At 41.7% G+C, this 23653-nt stretch overlaps 1 protein-coding gene across 2 annotated transcripts in view; it reads right to left on the bottom strand.

The window, feature by feature from the left end:
* The window catches only part of ECEL1 (endothelin converting enzyme like 1), a 178124-nt gene that overhangs the window by 81829 nt on the left and 72642 nt on the right, over positions 1-23653 (bottom strand). For both annotated transcript variants that reach the window (XM_073626476.1, XM_073626477.1), the window contains exons 3-5: positions 19249-19317; positions 18788-18898; positions 18615-18707 (exon numbers count right to left, since the gene is read on the bottom strand). In XM_073626476.1, coding sequence (XP_073482577.1) covers positions 18615-18707; positions 18788-18898; positions 19249-19317 — 273 coding nt within the window. The remainder of the gene's footprint in view (positions 1-18614; positions 18708-18787; positions 18899-19248; positions 19318-23653) is intronic.

The raw sequence follows: 23653 nt of genomic DNA, 5'->3' as shown, positions 1-23653 counted from the left end.
GTTTCTTGAAGCTATCAATGCTCCCCGCTGAGACCACCGCCTGTGGAAGGGAATTCCACATCCTTGCCGCTCTTACAGTAAAGAACCCTCTACGTAGTTTAAGGTTAAACCTCTTTTCTTCTAATTGTAATGAGTGGCCACGAGTCTTATTAAACTCTCTTCTGCGAAAAAGTTTTATCCCTATCGTGGGGTCACAGTACAGTATTTGTAAATTGAAATCTCACCTCTCAAGCGTCTCTTCTCCAGAGAGAATAAGTTGAGTGCTTGCAACCTTTCCTCATAACTAAGATCCTCCAGACCCTTTATTAGCTTTGTTGCCCTTCTTTGTACTCGCTCCATTTCCAGTACATCCTTCCTGAGGACTGGTGCCCAGAACTGGACAGCATACTCCAGGTGCGGCAGGACCAGAGCCTTGTAGAGTGGGAGAATTATCGTTTTATCTCTTGCGTTGATCCCCCTTTTAATGCATGCCAATATTCTGTTTGCTTTATTAGCAGCAGCTTGGCATTGCATGCCATTGCTGAGCCTATCATCTACTAGGACCCCCAGGTCCTTTTCCATCCTAGATTCCCCCAGAAGTTCTCCCCCCAGTGTATAGATTGCATTCATATTTTTGCCACCCAAATGCATTATTTTACATTTTTCTACATTGAACCTCATTTGCCATGTGGTCGCCCACCCCATTAATTTGTTCGGGTCTTTTTGCAAGGTTTCCACATCCTGCGGAGAAGTTATTGCCCTGCTTAGCTTAGTATTGTCTGCAAATACAGAGATTGAACTGTTTATCCCATCCTCCAGGTCATTTATAAACAAATTAAATAGGATTGGTCCCAGCACAGAACCCTGGGGAACCCCACTACCCACCCCTGACCATTCAGAGTACTCCCCATTTATCACCACCCTCTGAACTCGCCCTTGTAGCCAGTTTTCAATCCATGTACTCACCCTATGGTCCATGCCAACGGACATTATTTTGTACAGTAAATGTTTATGGGGAACTGTGTCAAATGCTTTTGCAAAATCCAGATACACCACGTCTACGGGCCTTCCTTTATCTAGATGGCAACTCACCTCCTCATAGAAGGTTAATAGATTGGTTTGGCAAGAACGATTCTTCATGAATCCATGCTGATTACTGCTAATGATATCGTTCTTATTACTAAAATCTTGTATATAGTCCCTTATCATCCCCTCCAAGAGTTTACATACTATTGATGTTAGGCTAACTGGTCTGTAATTCCCAGGGATGTATTTTGGGCCCTTTTTAAATATTGGTGCTACATTGGCTTTTCTCCAATCAGCTGGTACCATTCCAGTCAATAGACTGTAAAAATTAGGAACAACGGTCTGGCAATCACTTGACTGAGTTCCCTAAGTACCCTCGGATGCAAGCCATCTGGTCCCGGTGATTTATTAATGTTAAGTTTCTCAAGTCTAATTTTAATTCTGTCCTCTGTTAACCATGGAGGTGCTTCCTGTGTTGTGTCATGAGGATAAACACTGCAGTTTTGGTTACTGAAGCCCCCCGATTCACTCGTGAAGACTGAGGAGAAGAATAAATTCAATACCTTCGCCATCTCCCCATCCTTTGTAACTAGATGTCCTTCCTCCTTCTTTATGGGGCCAATATGGTCTGTCCTCCCTTTTTTACTGTTTACATACTTAAAGAATTTCTTGGGATTTTTTTTGCTCTCCTCCGCTATGTCTTTCATGTTCTATCTTAGCCGTCCTAATTGCACCCTTACATTTCTTGTTACATTCTTTATAAAGTCTGAATGCTGAGGATGATCCCTCAACCTTGTATTTTTTGAAGGCCTTCTCCTTTGCTTTTATATGCATTTTTACATTGGAGTTAAGCCATCCAGGATTTTTGTTCGCTCTTTTAAATTTATTACCCAATGGGATACATTGGCTAATGCCCTTATTTAATATGCTCTTAAAGCAAACCCATCTCGCCTCCATATTCTTTGTTCCTAATATTTTATCCCAATTTATGCCTTTTAGCAAGGTTTGTAGTTTAGGGAAGTTGGCTCTTTTGAAATTCAGTGTCTTTGTGTTCCCTTTATGCGTTAATGATAATAGGAAAGGAGTAAAATAGATCCCCTGCACCCAGTAACAATAGATCCCCTAGCAACATTAGATTCCCCCAGCAAAAATAGATCCCACAGAAACAATAGTCCCCTGCTTCAACAATAGATCATGGGCAACAAAATACCCCCCCCCCAGTAACAATAGATCCACTCCAGCAACAACAGATGCCCTCAGCAACAACAGACCCTCCTGCCCTGCAACAATAGACCCCAAGCAACAAAATACCCCCCCCCCCAGTAACAATAGATCCACTCCAGCAACAATAGATCCCTGCCAGCAACAATAGATTTCCCAGCAGCCAGCATCAATAGACCCTCACCACCTCTTGCCATTACATATACTCAGTACTAGAGGTGCCAGAACTTCATTCCCCCACGTTCACCCCTAGACTGTTCATATTAGTTTAAGAGAGAATGGAGTACATGCTGTGTGCATGGCTGTGTGGATTTTAACTGGGAGAAAATAACCAACTTCACCAGAGGATGTGCTCAACTCACACACAGGTAGCAGAGCAGGCAGGCATGTGTGGAACCAAAGTTTGGAGTAATGAGTTTTTCTCAAGGCACAACCTTTAGACATCACTTAGACAATCCTTGATTCCTCATAGTAACTTATTTGTTTCTAGTTAATACAGCACATTTCTGCAATGACGTACACATTTAGGCCCCTTTCACACTGGGGCGTTGGGTGCGTCGGCGGTAAAGCACCGCTATTTTTAGCTGCGTTTTACCGTCAATTTTGCGGCGCTGTTTGGCTGCTAGTGGGGCGCTTTTACCCCCTGCTAGCAGCCAAGAAAGGGTTAAAACCACCAGCAAAGCGCCGCTGCAGCAGCGCTTTGCCGGCAGTATAGCCTTGCTGCTCATTGATTTCAAAGGGCAGGAGCGGTGGACGAGCGGTATACACACTGCTCTTTCACCGCTCCAAGATGCTGCTAGCAGGACTTTTTTTTAGCGTCCTACCAGCGCACCACTCCAGTGTGAAAGCCCTCGGGGCTTTCACATTGGAGACACGGGAGTGTCTCTTTCAGGGCGCTTTGCAGGCGCTATTTTTAGCGCTGTAGTACCTGCAAAGCGCCCCAGTGTGAAAGGGGTCTTAGGGATATATTCATTGAGTATATACTTACCCCATCAACACTGACTGAGAGAAAGGTAACAACGTTCCTCTATGTTAAAGAAAAGCCTATTTTGCACTGGTGCATAGCATAAATGATTGTACAGACCTTATACTGTTTTTCATCATGTGAGTATTTTCAGAGAAAGTACAATCAGCCTTAGATAGCATCACTTTCCCTTCACAGTATGACATCTTTTCAGGGATAAATCAGTGTTGCTGTGCATTATACATCAATAATATTGAGTAACAATAGTTTTAATTATTTCATTCATTGGATTTTGCTTATATTTTTTCATGTTGTTTATTATCAAGGGGCAAAAGTGACAATGTGGAGAAATCAATACCATTCAATCATCATTTAGCCTCGAGTGAATAAAAGGGCCTTCCACCTATAAACAAATAACATCCAACTCCTTTATAATAATAAACATTTTTAATATTTGGTCCAGCTAACTTTAAGGTATTTTTTTAGGTGTTAGTGACTTTCTCATACAGACTTAAATTAAATGAGCAGGACCCTCTGATCCCTCCTGTATTGATTTGTATTGTAACTGTAATGTCTGCCCTCATGTTGTAAAGTGTTGCGCAAACTGTTGGCGCTATATAAATCCTGTATGATAATAATAATAATAAAGTACCTAACCAATATTTACAATTGTTAACCAGTTTGCTATTTTGAGAAATGTATTATTTAGCTTGAAGAACTTGAAGAATCTTTATTGCTGGAAATGAGTGGATGATTTTACCACAAAAACAGCGATGGACATTCACCCAAATATAATTTAACTTGGCCTTAAATTTTATAATGCAGTACTGCTCAGTGAAATTAGGAAAAAAGACTTCCCCTTTAGTTAGCAGCCATGTCATGGCAATTATATCACCTTGTAAACACAGGGCTAGGGTTAATGTTCAATTATTGCTAGGGTCAGGGTTACTGTTAGGAAGGTTAGGGTTACCGCTAGGGTTAAGGTTAGGGTTACAGAATGTAAAGGGTTGTTTTAAGATTGTTTTTGCATTTTGAACATTTTTGCTAAATCCCACGTATGTTTTCTAGAAATGTCATCCCCACAGCAGGCGGGGGCGGGAGGTGCTGCAGATCAGGACAGAGAGTGGCAGTCTTTTCAAATGAACAAACGGGTAATTACCTGCTTGTAACATAGTGAGTTGGGCAGCTCCTTCACTCAGTCCAGATCTGCAGCTCCAACCACCCCCTCCTGCTGTGAGGATGACAGCGGCGGCCAGGCAGGAGACTCGGGATAGATCACACAGCTGATAAGTGTCTCCACCCTGCCAAAGGTAGGAGAGTGCAAGAGAGTGCTTACATTGGAAGGGGCACTCTGATGTGAAGGGGCAGTGTAATGTAAGGGGCACCATGACGTAAACAGGCACTGTGACATAGAGAGGCACTGTGTTATAAAGGAGCATTGTGGTATAAAGGGACACTGTGATGTGAAGTGCACTTCAATATAAAGGGGCACTCCAATGTAAAGGGGGGCTGTGATGTGAAGGGGAACTGAGGACACTGTAAGACTACTTTAAAAGGGGGACTGTGATGTAAAGAGGGACTATGGACACTTATGTAAAGGGGGGGGGGACTGTGATGTAAAGGGGGACTATGGACATTGATGTAAAGGGGGAACTGTGATGTAAAGGGGGACTATGGACACTGATGTAAAGGGGGAACTGTGATGTAAAGGGGGACTATAGACACTGATGTAAAGGGGGGAACTGTGATGTAAAGGGAGACTATGGACACTGATGTAAAGGGGGAACTATGACGTAAAGGGGGACTATGGACACTGATGTAAAGGGGGAACTGTGATGTAAAGTAGGACTATGGACACTGATGTAAAGGGGGAACTGTGATGTAAAGGGGACCTATGGACACTGATGTAAAGGGGGAACTGTGATGTAAAGGGGAACTATGGACACTGATGTAAAGGGGAACTGTGATGTGAAGGGGGACTATGGACACTGATGTAAAGGGGGGAACTGTGATGTAAAGGGGGACTATGGACACTGATGTAAAGGGGGGACTGTGATGTAAAGGGGGACTATGGACACTGATGTAAAGGGGGGAACTGTGATGTAAAGGGGGGCTATGGACACTGATGTAAAGGGGAAACTGTGATGTAAAGGGGGACTATGGACACTGATGTAAAGGGGGAACTGTGATGTTAAGGGGGGTTGTGATGTGAAGGGGGGCTGAGGATACTGATGTAAAGAGGGAGCTGTAATGTAAAGGGGGCTATGGTGTGAAGAGTAGGCTAAAAACAATGATGTACAGGGGGGCTGTGATTTAAAGGGAGACTGTGATTTGTTATAGTGCAAACATGAGATTTGGACCTCTGCCAAAAGAAAATTTTACAGATTGGACTCAGTAAGTTTTAACGCAAGATCCCTGGAGTACAGCTTGGTGCACACAATGTGGCCCCACTATCGACCGGACCTTCAGGGAAAGTAGGAAAGTGCCTGAAATGGGCAGAGCAAGGAGTCAGGCAGGTAATAATGCCTGTTCAGCTCCCCTAGACTAAAAAACGATTTATCTCAGTGTGGGAGAGCCCCATGATTGCAAGGGTTGTTTTTGTCACAATCCTGTAATTTAGCTTTAAGGCTTTTTGAGCATCCTGTGCATTAAAAGTAATAGTTTGTAAATAATAAAATCTGGATTATGGGAAAAGTATGTGAATAGTAAGGATGTTTTGGGGACTGGACCAATAACACAACATTTTTGCCTCCACAAATTTATTAGGAACTATAGTAGCTGTCATTATTATTTCTGTTAAAGCTGTCTGTGTTGGTATTTGACATGATGGATTCAAGTAGTAATAGTTCTGTTTTCTGGCAGAGATTGTGGGAAGTTTTTTAGGGCTTTAAATCTTAGATCTAAGAAAGCTAACAGGACATATTTTTTCTATACTATCTGGCTTTAAGAAACTGGAGATAGCATCAAAGCAATAAGTGAGCTCTGTCACATTTGTCGTTTCTTTACACTATACTGCCAATTAGAGTCACTGCCATTCTGAGAACAGTAACAGAATCCCCAGATAGCAAGGACAACTTGCCACAGATTTGTGACAGTGTTGAATTGTATGAATGTTAACTTGCTGCACATTTTCCCTGGCAAGTTGTACACTTGCAGAATACCTAAAGCACAAGTTCTAGTTTACACTTTTCCAATTTGTAAAAGCTCTGCAAGTCTACAGCATGAAAATTCAGTCACAGTGACCCCTGTGGTGGGATGACTATAGCACAAAATAACTGAACCAGAACCTGCAGCAGACTTGCAGAATGTTTCTAAACAAAGTTGATCTGGAGTCCTGCAATGTTGACTTGCTGCAATTGTGCAACAAACTTGTGAAGCCTGGCAAGTCTAGCAATAGCTTAGCAAAGTCATTTTCAAACTTGCAGCTCAATTGCTTGCTATCTGACTCTGTGCAATGGGCCCCCCAGAGCTGCAGATACTTACCTTGCCAGTGCCCTCCCCCCCACACACACACACACAGCTCCTTTGATGCTAGGGGGAACAAACAGTCACTCCATCAGTCATGTGACAGTCATGATATATCTGTTGATGAATCTGTACAAACTATTTTTTGTGTTGAACGTTAATTATTTTACATTGGTAGTAAAAAATATTTTAATTAACTGCTATATCTCTTTACCAAATTTCTCTTCACTTCTTGCCCCGGATACACTACAGGAAGTAAGAGGAAATATCTTCATAGTGAGGAGAAATCCCCTCTAAAACAATTGTCACCAAGGACTGATGCTGCATTGGAAGATTTCCCCTCACCTCTAGTTCAGATGATAGCTGTACTTTTTTTTTTTCCCCTGCACTCTCTGTCCTTGCAAAGTAGAAAAGATGAATCCTCTCAGCAGGGATACAGACAGCAATACAAAAATAACAGGGGTTTTAATATCTTCACATTTGACCCTAAACTAAAATTTTAGTTACACTTTAAGTAGTTGATTGGTAGTTGCAGTATAAAATTCCTCTGTATGACTTTGCACAAATTGGAAGGATAAACCTGCACAATTGTTACAGTGACAAAGTATCATGCTATTCTTCCCATAACTATTCATTGGTTTTGTCTGTACATTAAAAGATGCTATTTTTGTATCTGCTTATATTACATAATTAGCCAATATAAAATAATTAGCCACGAATTAGCCAATACAACATACAGCAAGGAATATTTCAGATTGAAGGTTTGCAAAAGCGTTATACTGCAAGTGACTCCAGATCAACTTTCTTTGCAAACATTCTGCAAGTCTGCTGCAAGTTCTGGTTCAGTTATGTTGTGCAATAATCATCCCACCACAGGGGTCACTGTGGCTGAATTTCCATGCTGTAGACTTGCAGAGCTCTTACTGTAGACCCACCACTGCAACTTTGAGACTTGCCACGCAAATTTGTTACAAATGGGAAAAGTGTCAACTAGAACTTGTGCTTCAAGTGCTCTGCAAGTGTACAACTTGCCAGTGAAAATGTGCAGTAAGTTAACAGACTTATAATTCAACACTTCCACAAATCTGTGGCAAGTTATCCTTGGGTAGAAGCTGATTGGCTACAATGAACAGCTGCACCAGATTTTGCACTCTCCAGTTTTAGTAAATCAATCACAGTGATTTATCCTGACACTCCCTTGTCGTGTCCACGTTGTGGGATGTTGAAGACGTCCTTTATTCATATGGTCTGATCCTGTCCCCCTCTACAGAGATTATGGGAGCAGGTTCTGGATGATCTCAATCAAGTAGCGGAGTGAACCCTCCAGTTAGACCCCAAGGCTTTACTGTTAAATATTTTTGATGACCCCACTCTGAGAAGGCATACAAAGTTGTTTCTAATATATGCTACATATTATGCACGCAGAGAAGTTCTACTTAAATAGAAGGCCACATCGCCACCCACTATTTCTGCATGGCGGAACACTCTTAACTCTGTATTACCTTTGTACAAAATTATGTATTTTAACAGGAACTGTCCCAGTAAATTTGACAAGATCTGGTCCTCCTGGATAGACTCCTGGGGATCTATACAGATCAATATTTCCCCATCTAGTCCAGGAGCGGACCCCCAACTATAGATACTACATTTCTCCTTGAAAAAAACAGAGTCCCTGGTGAAACATGTCGGATTTGGCATCACAACAGAGACGCTCTATGTGTCGTGGATGATGTATTTCATCACGCCTGTGCATGTGCAGTTGATTGCCTGAAGCCAGCGGTGACTGCTTTGGCTGATACAAGTGGATGGTGGCCCAGAGGACTTGACACTTATATAGTGCTGACAGCAAACTGCTCATTGGAGCCCCACGGACCCCGCTCAACAAACGGAGCATACAGGACGGCACATACAGCCCCCGGACCAGAGAAAGATAGTACAGGACTGTGATTATATCGCTCCATGAATGGTCGGGTGAGCGGACCATAGGTCCTTTAACTGCCTCCTTTTACTTTGCATCCTGCTTTTTGTTGCTTCTCAGCCAGTATTAGCCAACTTCATAAACAACGTCATTGAGCTATTGTTTTTCCAACAGTTAGACCCTGTGAATACATGCAATCCCATTCTGTGAAACTGTATTTCTGTGTCTTTGGACTGGATACTAACTGTGGACTATAATCATCTCTCCACACTGACAGCTATGTCTTGTTACAACTCTAATTAAGGCTGTCTCTGTGGGACTAGCAACTTGACTCAATCAACTACCCTTCAAACAGGGGTCTTTTGTTAAAAGGGTTTCAATCTAAATACAGTGACTTGACGGACTTTGTCATGTACGGTGCATGTCACTGAAACCATTATGCCCCGTACACACGGGCGGACAATGATCGGACATTCCGACAACAAAATCCTAAGATTTTTTCCGACGGATGTTGGCTCAAACTTGTCTTGCATACACACGGTCACACAAAGTTGTCGGAAAATCCGATCATTCTGAACGCGGTGACGTAAAACACGTATGTCGGGACTCTAAACGGGGCAGTAGCCAATAGCTTTCATCTCTTTATTTATTCTGAGCATGCGTGGCACTTTGTGCGTCGGATTTGTGTACACACGATCGGAAATTCCGACAATGGATTTTGTTGTCGGAAAATTTTATAGCAAGCTCTCAAACTTTGTGTGTCGGAAAATCCGATGGAAAATGTATGATGGAGCCCACACACGGTCGGAATTTCCGACAACAAGGTCCTATCACACATTTTCCTTCGGAAAATCCGACCGTGTGTACGGGGCATTAGTCTGATCCACAAATATTATTTAATCCCATTAACAATAGCCTTGTTACAGGTGTGTGCATGCATGATTGAAGCGTGATGCAGCTGCTCTTAAACAGACAACATTGTCTATTTTTAACATGATCTTGGTGTTGGTGGTGGGTACCTGGTCTTGGCTCTTTTTGTATTAAATATATTTTTCTAATAAAATGTATCCCTTATTAAGCAGCATGGTCCGCCTGTGTCTCTTCTCAGTGGGAGTCTTCCCCTGAAATTTTTTTTTCTCTCTATAGTATTTTAGGCACAGAGACCGCACTTATTATTATTGATGAGCCTGCAAATTTTGGGACATCACACAGGTACACCCAGTGTTGTGTTTACTAATAGTGAGTATTGATCTCCAACCAATTTTTCTATATACATTCCACCTGTGTTACATCCAGTCTATTTATATTCTTTCTCCTTTGTTATCCCTATTCTCCTCCTGTTCCTCTGACCCCTTCCCCCTCTCTCCCCTTCATTTTCCCTCTTCTTCTCTCCCCCCCCCTTCCCCCCTCTCCCCTTCATTTTCTCTTTTTTTTTCACTGCGCCCCCCTTCCGCATTCTACTAGGTATTGCCTTGTCTGTTTATATGTGAAACCAATGTTCTGGTTTAGTCCTATCTCCTGAAATCTTTAATGCATTTGACTTTAGTTAAATGCTCTGTTAGGTACGTTTTGACTGCCCTCCTATATTGTAATGCCTACACTTGCCTTATATGCATGTACACCTTTGCTTTCTTGTTATACTGACTATGTGTATACTACTGACATACAGATGATTAATAAAGTTCTTTCATTTGTAAAAAAAATAAATAAATCCCAGTGTCTCCACTCCCAAGAATGTTGAAAAATGTAAAGTCATGACTTGGAGCTCACACAGGACTGCGGATGCCCTTCAAGTTCTTATGTAAATGCACCAAGCAAATCAACAAGCACCAGGGCTGTCATGTCCAAAAAAATATTTTGTATGCATTTTAAAGGCAAATAACAATCTACAAAAAGAACAAAATCATTTTTCCAATTTTAAACTTTGATATAAAGTACACGCTTTTCTTGCTACATGCTTCGTTTATCATAACACTAAAATGATGTTGCTGGAACAAATAAAAAACAGATGAAAAAAATAGAATAGCAGGGGAGAAATGGGTGTACTAGAAAAACATTTAAATAATGACAGAAAATATTTTATTTCACTTTAATGGCTTCAGGCAGATCCTATGGCAATTACCGTAGCTCACAGAATAAGTATCAGATGAACAGGGGCTTCAGCAGTGTAACTTTGTAACTTTTACCAAAGTAATACTACATAATTATAAATGGCTTTTGATCTTTGGCTGCTCTGATTGGAAATTACTACTGCAAACCTATTTAATTATCCTAGTTTAGTTACAAATTTTTCAGGTTGTCTAGGTAATGCAGAAGGTCCTTCACTGGTTAATCTAGCTTGTTGTTGGGCAGTGTACCTGTCAATATTATGTTTATGGTGTGAGTTTATACTGTATGTTAAGAAAATTAACTCATGTTCTATGTCCACCCTTGTTTAAGAATTGCAATTATTATTATTATTATTATACAGGATTTATATAGCGCCGATCGTTTACAGTTCAAAATTTCTACACAAGCAATGTATAAACATATTTGAACCAATTAGTTTAGTGTTTAGTGAATGAAGATTTTACTTCCAGTGTAAGAATTACCTAGGAAGACAAATGTGAGATTGTAAATTTGCTTGACATAAACACACTTGATTATCATTTAGTAGGCACACAAAACATGTGTGAATTTCACTAATTTACAACTGCTTAGTCATAAATGAAGGGAAGATTTCTTTCTACCATTAAGTACATGTTCTCAAAATTGTGTGCCTGGTTGTAAAATAACTGTTCCTTGGTGAAATTTTACTGGGTCTGACTGCTTTTGTTTCAAAAACAAGTAATCAGTGGAACCCTTAAAGTTTCTATCTGGACGTTTGTTTCTTTTTTGGATAGAGGTATATGGAAAGCTGGAGCCAAGCTCCACATTTTCCTGACTGCACTTAGCAGGATACAGACTGGAATGGCCCACTCACTGCTAGTTTTAGGGCTTATTGACTTCTAAGCACAACTTTCTTGAGTATACACTTGTATTTGGTTGCAAAACATTTAATTACAAGTGTACATCACAGGAGTGCTGCTTGCAGAGTTCAATAAAACAATACAATTAATGGGAGGCATAGCTGGTCTAGGTCCAGTTTTGGATGCACTGAGGGCTTGTCTGGCAATAGTTGTGGGTGCACTGAGGGCTGACCTGGCTCCAGTTGTGGATGCACTGAGGGCTGACCTGGCTCCAGTTGTGGATGCACTGAGGGCTGACCTGGCTCCAGTTGTGGATGCACTGAGGGCTGACCTGGCTCCAGTTGTGGATGCACTGAGGGCTGACCTGGCTCCAGTTGTGGGTGCACTGAGGGCTGACCTGGCTCCAGTTGTGGATGCACTGAGGGCTGACCTGGCTCCAGTTGTGGATGCACTGAGGGCTGACCTGGCTCCAGTTGTGGATGCACTGAGGGCTGACCTGGCTCCAGTTGTGGATGCACTGAGGGCTGACCTGGCTCCAGTTGTGGGTGCACTGAGGGCTGACCTGGCTCCAGTTGTGGATGCACTGAGGGCTGACCTGGCTCCAGTTGTGGATGCACTGAGGGTTAATCTGGCTCCAGTTGTGGGTGCGCTGAGGGCTTTTCTGGCTCCAGTTGTGGATGCACTGAGGGTTAATCTGGCTCCAGTTGTGGATGCACTGAGGGTTAATCTGGCTCCAGTTGTGGATGCACAGAGGGTTAATCTGGCTCCAGTTGTGGATGCACTGAGGGTTAATCTGGCTCCAGTTGTGGATGCACAGAGGGTTAATCTGGCTCCAGTTGTGGATGCACTGAGGGTTAATCTGGCTCCAGTTGTGGGTGCGCTGAGGGCTTTTCTGGCTCCAGTTGTGGATGCACTGAGGGTTAATCTGGCTCCAGTTGTGGATGCACTGAGGGTTAATCTGGCTCCAGTTGTGGATGCACAGAGGGTTAATCTGGCTCCAGTTGTGGATGCACTGAGGGTTAATCTGGCTCCAGTTGTGGGTGCACTAAGGGCTTTTCTGGCTCCATTTGTGGGGTGCACTGAAGGCTGCTCTGGCTCCAGTTGTGGGAGCACTGAGGGCTGCTCTGGCTCCAGTTGAGGGTGCAATGAGGGCTGGTTAGGCTCTAGGTTTTCGGTGCACTGAGGGCTGGTCTGGCTCCAGTTGTGGGAGCACTGAGGGCTGGGCTGGTTCCAGTTGAGGGTGCAATGGGGGCTGGTTAGGCTCTAGTTTTCGGTGCACTGAGGGCTGGTCTGGTTCCAGTTGAGGGTGCAATGGGGGCTGGTTAGGCTCTAGTTTTCGGTGCACTGAGGGCTGGTCTGGCTCCAGTTGTGGGAGCACTGAGGGCTGGTCTGGTTCCAGTTGAGGGTGCAATGGGGGTTGGTTAGGCTCTAGTTTTCGGTGCACTGAGGGCTGGTCTGGCTCCAGTTGTGGGAGCACTGAGGGCTGGTCTGGTTCCAGTTAAGGGTGCAATGGGGGCTGGTTAGGCTCTAGTTTTCGGTGCACTGAGGGCTGGTCTGGCTCCAGTTGTGGATGAACTGAGGAATGGCCTGGCTCTGGTTCTGGGTCTGTTCTAAAAACTCCATAAAATCATAATTTTTCTTTGCACAAAAGTGAATATTATTAGACACTATATTTTGTTTTGTACCTTTGAATGATTCTTTGCCACCTTTATGGAGCTTCCTGTTTTCTTGGACTGAATCATCACTTTTATCTGGAACGGTATAGTATCCATACTAGACTTCTTGCATGTGGAGTATTGAAGCTGTTTTATTGTCACCTTACCCTGACACCAAATAGGACTGAAACATTGTGTGTACAAGAATAAAACTAAAAGTCCAGCAAGCAGGTTAAATTGAAATTAGATGTATAAAGAAAAAGTGGTATACAGACATAACTATTGTTGCTAACATTGTAAATCAGGGCCAGATTTAAACTTTCTGATGTGGGATACAGTAAAAAATTTCAGGAGGGTAGAGGATGGGAGGTCAGCAGGGCAGTGGATATGGTTAGGTTTGTAGGGCAGTGTGCAAGGGCTTTTAGTTTATAGGAGAGTGTAAAGGGATCAGCAGGGGAGTGTACATGGTGTCAGCAGGGCAAAGGATGGGAGGTCAGCAGGGCAGTGGATATGGTAACAGTTTGTAGGGCAGTGTACAGGGGCTATTAGTTTATAGGAGAGTGTAAAGGGGTCAGCAGGGGAGTGTACATGGTGTCAGCAGGGCAAAGGATGGGAGGTCAGCAGGGCAGTGGATATGGTAACAGTTTGTAGGGCAGTGTACAGGGGCTATTAGTTTATAGGAGAGTGTAAAGGGGTCAGCAGGGGAGTGTACATGGTGTCAGCAGGGCAAAGGATGGGAGGTCAGCAGGGGAGTGTACAGGATTCGGTAAGGCAGTGTACTTGGGGTCAGCAGGGCAGAGGACAGGGGTCAGCATAGCCAAGGATAGGGTTCAGCAGGGCAATGTACAGGGGTCAGTAGGGCAGTGGATAGGGGTCAGCTGAGCCGGGGACAGGGGTCAACAGGGCAGGACAGAGGTCAGGAGTCACCACAGGCAGGAGAGAAGACAGGGGTCACCACTGGCAGGAAAATGGACAGGGGTCACCAGTAGCAGAAGAGAGGACAGGAGTCACCGCTGGCACGATAGAGGATGGGGTCATTGCTCGCAAGAAAGAAGACAGAGGTCACTGCTGGCAGGACAGGGGTCACCGCTGGCAGAGGAGAGGACACGGCTGATCACTGGCAAGACACTCAGCAGAGCTCTTTCTCCCATCCCTGCACTGCACACAGCCTTAGCACAGGCAGCAAAATCCCTTCCTCCCCACAGGGCACAAAGCTAAAATCACATTCCTTTACACACGGCCAACCTCTGCACAGTGTGTAACTGGCTGTTATATTGCAGTTCTGAACTGTGAAATTTACTGTTTGGAATGGAATGGCAGTGCAGTTGCATTAGCCAGCTACACACTATGCAGCTCATAGCTGTGTGTAAAGGAATTAGATTTCAGCTATGTGTTGTGAGGGCAGGAGGAGATCTTGCTGTCTGTGCGCAGGCTGTTTACAGTGCAGGGATGGCAGATGGTAGGACACAGTGTCAGCAGTGACAGGCTTTGGGGGAGGAGCAACTCCCCCCCCCAGCACCTCCATGGATATGGCCATGTTGTAAATGACAAATGAAAATGATTAATATGTTGATTTGTGTTCACCAAAGTATTAGCAAATTAAGATTTCAGTATTGTGATCTAATGCAGTAGATTAGGTTTTGATTCTTGTATCCTGCACCTTGTCCTTTTTGTTTAGGTAACTGTCAGAAAATGTGCAATATGTGTATGAATTTACAGAATCACTCTGGAACAATGAGAGTTTTGGAATAAAATGTCATCTTTTGGTTAGGGGTTTATAAGGTTACTGACATTTTTTGGGTGTTTTGTGCAAGGGGAGGGCACTCTGTTCAGCAGTTTGTTAGCCAACTATTCTTCTGTTCTGACTTTTTTTTGGGGGGTTCAACTCCCTCCAATATTATTGTCAGGACCTGGTTCATCTGCTGGTGGCGCTGTGGTTCTCAGGGCTGTTCCAGGGTCAATCAGCAGGTGTCTGCCAGAAGCCAGCAGGTTTCAGTGATCAGGTCCATCTGGTTTCAGCTGCTAGCTGGCTATATAAAGCTGCTCCCACTAGCACACGGTGCTTCAATGTTTTAGTGGCTCCTGCCCTGTACTCCATTTGCTGTGCTGCTCCCAGACTCTGTTGCCATTCGTTCTTGATTTTGCTCTTTTCCTGCCCCTGCCCTGCACCCAGTACCCCAATGCCTTGCTCCCTCCTGCTCCTACAATTTTCACCTGCCTTGTGTGTATCTATTCGGGTATATTGTGTATACAGTTAGTTTGCTAGGTTGCTGGTTAGGCATTTTGTCATTCAGTTTGATTTTCACGCCTTCTCATTTTTATTGCCGTTGGTGTGTGGTTATTGTTCACTGTAAATAAATCTCACTTTAAATGGAATGACACAGGGAGAAGTATTGAACACGCTAACTGAAATGTAATTTCAGCTAGCGTGTTCAATGCTTTTTTCCTGTGTCATTCCATTTTATTACTCATACCTTCATTTCTGAATGTATTTGTTTTGGTTTCTTTGTATTTATTGATTGCATGGGTTGTTACTGACATGTGGTGAAAATTTCATGTCAATAGCACCTTTAGAAATAGATTTACCTAGAAAAATGGTGATGCGTTAAATACTTATTCTACCCGCTGTAGATACAGCGGATATAAAAAGTCTATACACCCCTGTTAAAATGTCAGGTTTCTGTGATGTTAAAAAAATGAGACAAAGAAAAATCATTTCAGAACTTTTTCCACCTTAAGGCCTCATGCACACTGGATGTTATAATAACATTAGAAAACTGGCAGTAGTTTTGCAGTGAGTTTTTCAACGTTTTTGCAATAGCGCTTTTTAGCGTTTGTCAGTTTTAGCATTTAACTTTTTTTTCCCAATGGATCAAAGACATTAAAAAAAGTTGGTAAACTGCATTTTTGAGCATTTAAGCATTTATCGGCGTTTTTAGGCATTTCTTGACGTTAGAGCGTTTATACAGCTGAAAACAGCTGAAATACTCCTCTCAGAGCCCACTAGTTATGGGTTTTTTTTACAGCCTAAAAAAGCCCCAGACAAAAACAGTTGATAACAGCCTATGTGTACATGGACACATAGAACAACATGATGGGGAGTTTACAGACTGTAGAAAAAACAAGCCAAAAACAACAGCTGTAAAAATGTCCAAAAACTTCCAGTGTGCATGAGGCCTTAATGTGACCTATAAACCGTACAACTCAATTGAAAAGCAAACTGAAATCTTTTAGATGGAGGGAAGCAAAAATAAAAAAACGAAAATATGGTTGCATAAGTGTGCACACCCTTAAACTAATACTTTGTTAAAGCACCGTTTGATTTTATTATAGCACTCAGTCTTTTTGGGTATGAGTCTATCAGCATGGCACATCTTGACTTGGCAATATTTTCCCACTCTTCTTTGCAAAAACACTCCAAATCTGTTAGATTGCGAGGGCATCTCCTGTGCACAGCCCTCTTCAGATCTCCCCATAAGTTTTCAATCGGATTCAGGTCTGGGCTCTGGCTGGTTCATTCCAAAACGTTAATCTTCTTCTGGTGAAGCCATTTCTTTGTTGATTTGGATGTATGCTTTGGGTCGTTGTCATGCTGAAAGATGAAGTTCCTCTTCATGTTCAGTTTTTTTTTTAGCAGAAGCCTGGAGGTTTTGTGCCAATATTGACTGGTATTTGGAACTGTTCATAATTCACTCTACCTTGACTAAGGCCCCTGTTCCAGCTGAAGAAAAACAGTCCCAAAGCATGATGCTGCCACCACCATGCTTCATGGTGGGTATGGTGTTCTTTTGGTTATGTGCAGTGTTGTTTTTGTGCCATATCTTTTGAAATTATGGCCAAAAAGTTCATCCTTGGTTTCATCTGATCATAACACATTTTTCCACATGCTTTTGGGAGGCTTCAGATGTTTTTTTTGCAAAATTTAGCCGGACTTGGCTGTTTTTCTTTGTAAGAAAAGGCTTTCGTCTTGCCACTCTACCCCATAGCCCAGACATATGAAGAATACGGTAGATTGTTGTCAGATGTACCACACAGCCAGTACTTGCCAGATATTCCTGCAGCTCCTTTAATGTTGCTGTAGGCCTCTTGGTAGCCTCCCTGACCAGTTTTCTTTTCCTCTTTTCATCAGTTTTGGAGGGACATCCAGTTCTTGGTAATGTCACTGTTGTACCATATTTTCTCCACTTGATTATGACTTCACTGTGTTCCATGGTATATATAATGCCCTGGAAATTCTTTTGTACCCTTCTCCTGACTGATACCTTTTAACAATGAGATCCCTCTGATGCTTTGGAAGCTCTCCGCAGACCTTGGCTTTTGCTGTAGAACGCGACTAAGAAAATGTCAGGAAAGACCTACTAGAACAGCTGAACTAAATTTGGGGTTAATCAGAGGCACTTTAAATGATGGCAGGTGTGTACTGACTCCTATTTAACATGAGTTTGAATGTCATTGCTTAATTCTGAACACAGCCACATCCCCAACTCTAAGAGGGTGTGCGCAGTTATGCAGCCACATTATTTTAGTTTTTTATTTATACTTCCGCCCTAAAAGATTTCAGTTTGTTTTTCAATTAAGTTGTACAGTTTATAGGTCACATTAAAGATGGAAAAAGTTCTGAAATTAGTTATCTTTGTCTATTTTTTTTAAATCACAGAAACCTGACATTTTAACAGGGGTGTGTAGACTTTTTAAATCACTGCATATATTCTGGTCCCAGTTTCTTGGTGTAGCTACATATATCTAATCATCTCCTATGCTGAGTCCTAACAATTATTGTTATCCCCTACAGTGCAATGAATAAGTACTGGGTAGCTATCTTTGGCTCTCCACCAGGACTAAGGAAAAATAAAAAATAATTTGCCTAAAAGAGACAAAAGAAATGCCACTTAACTTATAAGTGCCTAAATTTTATTTTTTTTTTGTAAGCTTTGAATCAATTTTTATTCGATTTTTGTATCATGTTAGGGAGTTATCCTTTCAATTCCTGATCTAGAGATACAGGAAGTGAGAGGAAATATCTGTAAAGTTAGGGTAAATCCTTTCTCAAACAGTTGTCACTGGGAAATAGGTGTCCCCATTGGAAAAACTCATCTCATGTTCTATTTACGTTCAAATTTCCAGTTCCCCATTACATAGACAGCAGGGGCATAGACATCAAAACAAATCTGACATATTTTTCAGGTTTTCCCTACACAATCCAAAATTAAAAACATATACTAGATATACATACACTATGAAAAAAAATGTTATTATTCAATGAGGTTCTATATATGGCTATCTAGCCACACCAGTCTAAACAAAATTTGGTCTGTACCATTATCACATGCAGTCTTTTGTTTGTCTTCTGATACATCATAATTGTCTTTACTTTAAAACACATACATTATTCTTCATTCTTTTCTATAATATTATAATATGATTTTAAGAGAGCTTACATCTGGGGCAATTTGCTGAAGCTGAGGTATGGTAACCTTGCTGTACATGGTGCTGACGTCACGTCTGATGTCATCAAATTCTGAAATTGTGATCTAATGCAAGATGAAAAGACATATTACAAGGGAGCTGACAACAAATCACATAGGACATTAATAAAATAGGCAACACTTACATTGGCCAGGTCCTGCTCCAGTTGCAGAATTTCTTGTACTTTTTTCTCTATATCTTCCACTCCTAAGAGACTGAGTATCTTCTGCATGAAAACCTTGTAAGCAGCCAGTATCTATGGTGTTTAACAAAGCAAGGCTTAATGTAGAACTAACAGTGCATACAAAATAAATTCTGCAAATTGAAACCATAATAACACAGATTTCTTAAACATCTTTTCTATGAAAGCTAACATTCAGATGATTTTGTTTCTAAATTTTTTTTCGTAATGAATAAAATTTGTATCATAGCTGACAAGCTAAATCCTTATAATTCGATTCTCTAATGGAACTGTCTTTCTTCATACTGACAATGATCACATTATTTTTATAAGTTTACTCAATAATTAAACTTGAAAAAAGAGTTATTTGAAACAGAATTGGATTTTTTGAATTATCAAGTGAAATTTAATATTCACTATTGTACCTTTTCACTGTCTTCATCTTGTCCTAAATACAGAGTCCTCTCTGGTAACGTTAGGCCATCTTGGTCAATCTGTTAGGGGGAAAAAAAAATATTATATATGGAAAGAATTTGTGACTCTTTTGTGCAGGATACAGATCCTAGGAAGGGGTTATTTCTAGCTACTGAGTAAATGCATGAATGAAAAATATGCTTTTAATTATTTTCATAAGTATAGGTGCTTATCCTTACTTTTCTTTCAAGAGATAACCAGAACAAGTCGTTCCTTTGGGGATTTATGAAAGCTCTTACAGAGATAAACGTGAAGAAAAGTCTGTCGTATGCGTTACATTTCTAAGCTCTTCTGGTTATACGCTTTTATAGGCAACATTACTTTTACCCTGCCTACCCATGGAGCAGTATCTACTTATATGAATGATTGTTCTGTAAATTACTGGCGAAATCCATAAACTGATTGTGTATAATGGAAAACTTCAGTTTAGCAAAGATCTGTGACTCAGGTTTTGATGGATGGTTGTGTGTTAATTGCCTCCTGGGTTCCCAGCCCTCTTATTACACCTTCAAAGTCCCCCTCTTTAACCACTTCAGCCCTGGAAGATTTGGCTGCTCAATGACCAGGCCATTTTTTGCGATGCGGCACTGCGTCGCTTTAACTGACAATTGCACGGTCGTGCGACGTTGTACCCATTCAAAATTGACGTCCTTTTTTTCCCCTCAAATGGAGCTTTCTTTTGGTAGTATTGGTTTTTAGTTTTTGCGAGATAAACAAAAAAAGAGTGACAATTTTGAAAAAAACACAATATTTTGTACTTTTTGCTATAATAAATATCCCCATTTTTTTTTAAAAAAAAGCGAATTTTTCCCTCAGTTTAGGCCGATATGTATTTTTCTACATATTTTTGGTAATAAAAATCGCAATAAGCATATATTGATGGGTTTGCACAAAAGTTATAGCAAATACAAACTAGGGGAAAGATTTATGGCATTTTTATTATTATTATTTTTTTTTACTAGTAATCAGTGATCAGCGATTTTTATCATGCCTGTGACATTATGGCGGACACGTCGGACAATTTTGACATATTTTTGGGACCATTGGCATTAATACAGCGATCAGTGCGATTAAAAATGCATTGATTACTGTAAAAATGTCACTGGCAGTGAAGGGGTTAACACTAGGGGGCAGTGAAGGGGTTAATGTGTGTCCTAGTTTGTGTTCTAACTGAAGGGGGGAGGGGACTGTGCAGGGAAGCTAACAGATCGCTGTTCATTCTCTGTATGAACACACACAGTTCCGGGTTCTCCGTGTGCCCGAGCAAGTGGGGGGCGCGCCCCCTAGTGGCCACAGGGTGAAGCGACGTTACATAACGTCATTTCGCCCAGCTGTGCCATTCTGCCGCAGTACAACTGCGGTGGCTGGTCGGCATGTGGTTAAACTAAGTTAAGCTAAATTCTACTGATGTATAGTTTAACAACTGGACCTGATCAGAGGCTCAGGTGCACAGAAGGGTGTTGTAGTAGCAAATTACTCTAGTAACATCCCCACATAATTTAAAATGAAGCTCCAGCTCCCCCACCAAAAAAATACAAATACTGTAGCTGCTAACTTTTAATATTTGGGACACTTACCTGTCCAAGGATACCATGATGTCGGCACCCCAGGCGATTTTTCACTTGGCCTTCAGGGAAACCGCCTTCAGGGAAACCGCCAGTGAAGCTCTCCCTCCTCTCTGAAAGGTGCCAAAGGTGGCAGCAGAAGGGGGGAAGGAAGCAAACAAGCGGAGCTTCCTCTTTTGGGTGGAGCTCAGGTTTAACAGGTTTAGATTATCCTGCTAAATGTGCTAGGCCTAGGCTATGCTCCTTTCTAGTATTGGCTACTAAGTAGTTGCAAAAAATGTACTTTGTATTACCATGTAATCTCATCTCAGCTGTTGTTAGGAATTTCTGCAATTTATTTATTCTGGAATTTAAAGCAGGGCATGGGCACCAGAAATTCTTTTGGATTGAGGCTTTAAATCCCCTGTCAGAAGAGCAAAGCCTATTGGGGAGATTTACAAAAATTGGCGCACTCAGAATCTGTTGCAACTGTGCATGGTAGCCAATCGGCTTCTAACTTCAGCTTGTTCAATTAAGCTTTGACAATAAAACCTGAAAGCTGATTGGATTCTATGTAAAGCTGCACCACATTTTGCACTCTCCAGTTTAAGGTAAATCTCCCCCCCAGTGCATCTATTATTCTTTAAAATTATTTTTTCAGTAAGAACGGAGAGGGTAGAAACCTCTTTTAGGGTTTTTACTCCTCTGTATCCCCATCCCCACATAGACAGAAAGTAATGACACTGGACCAGGAGGTGAGGAAAAATCTCCAACTGGGGACATGTCATGTCAACAACTAAAAACAATTTGTATAGGAAATGAGAGGACATTGCCTCAACATAGAAATAAATAACCAAAAAAAATCCAACAAGGGTTCTATCTTTCCTCACTCTGTTCAAAACAAAACAATATGTTTCAGCTCAAATTCAACTTTAAACAAACACGCAACAGAAAAAAAAACCCATGGTGACTATACTTGAAATGCCACACATTATACATCAAACTTTCTCAGAACAAATAGTTTTTAGATGAAATTTGGGATGTTCATTTCCTTTTCCTGCTGCTACTTCTCATATTTTCCTGCTGCTGCCTAATTGACCCAGAATGCTTTGCAGCCAGCAGGGAGTCAGGAACAGCAGTGGTTTGAAAAAAGAAATTACCGACAGCAATAGAAAAAAAGGAACCTTAAAAAGAAGCTAGGATATTAAAGTTTGTGTCCAGACAGAAAGTCTTATAGAAAACCACAGGAAGGGAAGGCACTTGTCCAAAGAATGTTCAACATGCTTTATACTTGTATTTGAGTGCTACACATGTAGATCCAGTCATATCACTTCTGTGTGAAAGTATGTTTGCTATAGAAAAAATAAAGCATAATATGTTGTTACCAAGTAGACTTTTTTCAAGGAGGGTATGCTTGTCCCATTTCAGCATTTTTCAACTGGTATGCCTGGATTACACTTCAGAATTCTGGATTGTATTTAAATTGTAGCAAATTACATCTTTAACAAATAATGTCGTTCTTTACAGAAACCAACTTTATAAATAGACAACATTGTAGAGATCTCACCAAACAAATGAGCTTAGCACCTCCCCCACCCCCACCCCTTGCTATTATCTTCTTAGCTGGGGACCTGTCAGCCCGATCCCCTTAGGTGCTTGAAAAAGTCAACATTGGAGTCCATACATAATCTGCAGAGTTTGTTAAAAATCAAGTGGTCCAGTTTGCAGCAGAAGGCTAATGCCCTGTACACACGGTCGGATTTTCCGACGTAAATTGTGTGATAGGACCTTGTTGTCGGAAATTCTGACCGTGTGTAGGCTCCATCACACATTTTCCATAGGAATTTCCGACACACAAAGTTTGAGAGCAGGCTATAAAATTTTCCGACAACAAAATCCGTTGTCGGAAACTCCAAACGTGTGTACACAAATCCGACGCACAAAGTGCCACGCATGCTCAGAATAAATTAAGAGACAAAGGCTATTGGCTATTGCCCCGTTTATAGTCCCGACGTACGTGTTTTACGTCACAGCGTTCGGAACGATCGGATTTTCCAACAACTTTGTGTGACCGTGTGTATGCAAGACAAGTTTGAGCCAACATCCGTCGGAAAAAATCCATGGATTTTGTTGTCGGAATGTCCGATCATTGTCCGACCGTGTGTACAGGGCATAACATGTTTCGGCTTACAAAGCTACAATTATGATGAGTTCTGCCCCATACACACGATCATAAATTCTGCCAGCAAAAGTCCGATGTGAGCTTTTTGTCAGAATTTCCGACCGTGTGTATGCTCCGTCAGACTTTTGCTGGCAGAATTCCAGCCAGCAAAAGATTGAGAGCATGTTCTCTATTTTTCGGTTGGGAAAAGTTCCTATCCGAAATGCGTTCGTCTGTATACATTTCGGACGCGCAAAAAATCACGCATGCTCGGAAACATTGAACTTCATTTTCTCGGCTCGTTGTAGTGTTGTACGTCACCGCGTTCTTGACGGTCCAAAGTTGAGAGAACTTTTGTGTGACCGTGTGTACGCAAGGCAAGCTTGAGCGGAATTCCGTCGGAAAAACCATCCAAGTTTTTTCTGACGGAATTTCTGATCGTGTGTATGGGGCATAAGGCTTTAAAAGCTGAAACATGTTAGATTTCTGCTATAATCTGGACCACTTGATTTTCAAGAAATAAAACTCTGCACGGAGTCCAGCGTTGACTTTTTTAAACATTGTAGAGATCAATAATGCCCAACAAACATAACGCAATATAACTTTTGACCTATTATAAACAGGCCACAAAGTAAATAACCTCATGTCAAG

The sequence above is a fragment of the Aquarana catesbeiana genome, linkage group LG04 (genome assembly GCF_042186555.1).
Source record: "Aquarana catesbeiana isolate 2022-GZ linkage group LG04, ASM4218655v1, whole genome shotgun sequence".
NCBI classification, from domain to species: Eukaryota; Metazoa; Chordata; class Amphibia; order Anura; family Ranidae; genus Aquarana; species Aquarana catesbeiana.
The sequence above is the reverse complement of the archived record's forward strand: the minus strand, read 5'-3'. Positions and strand labels throughout refer to the sequence as shown.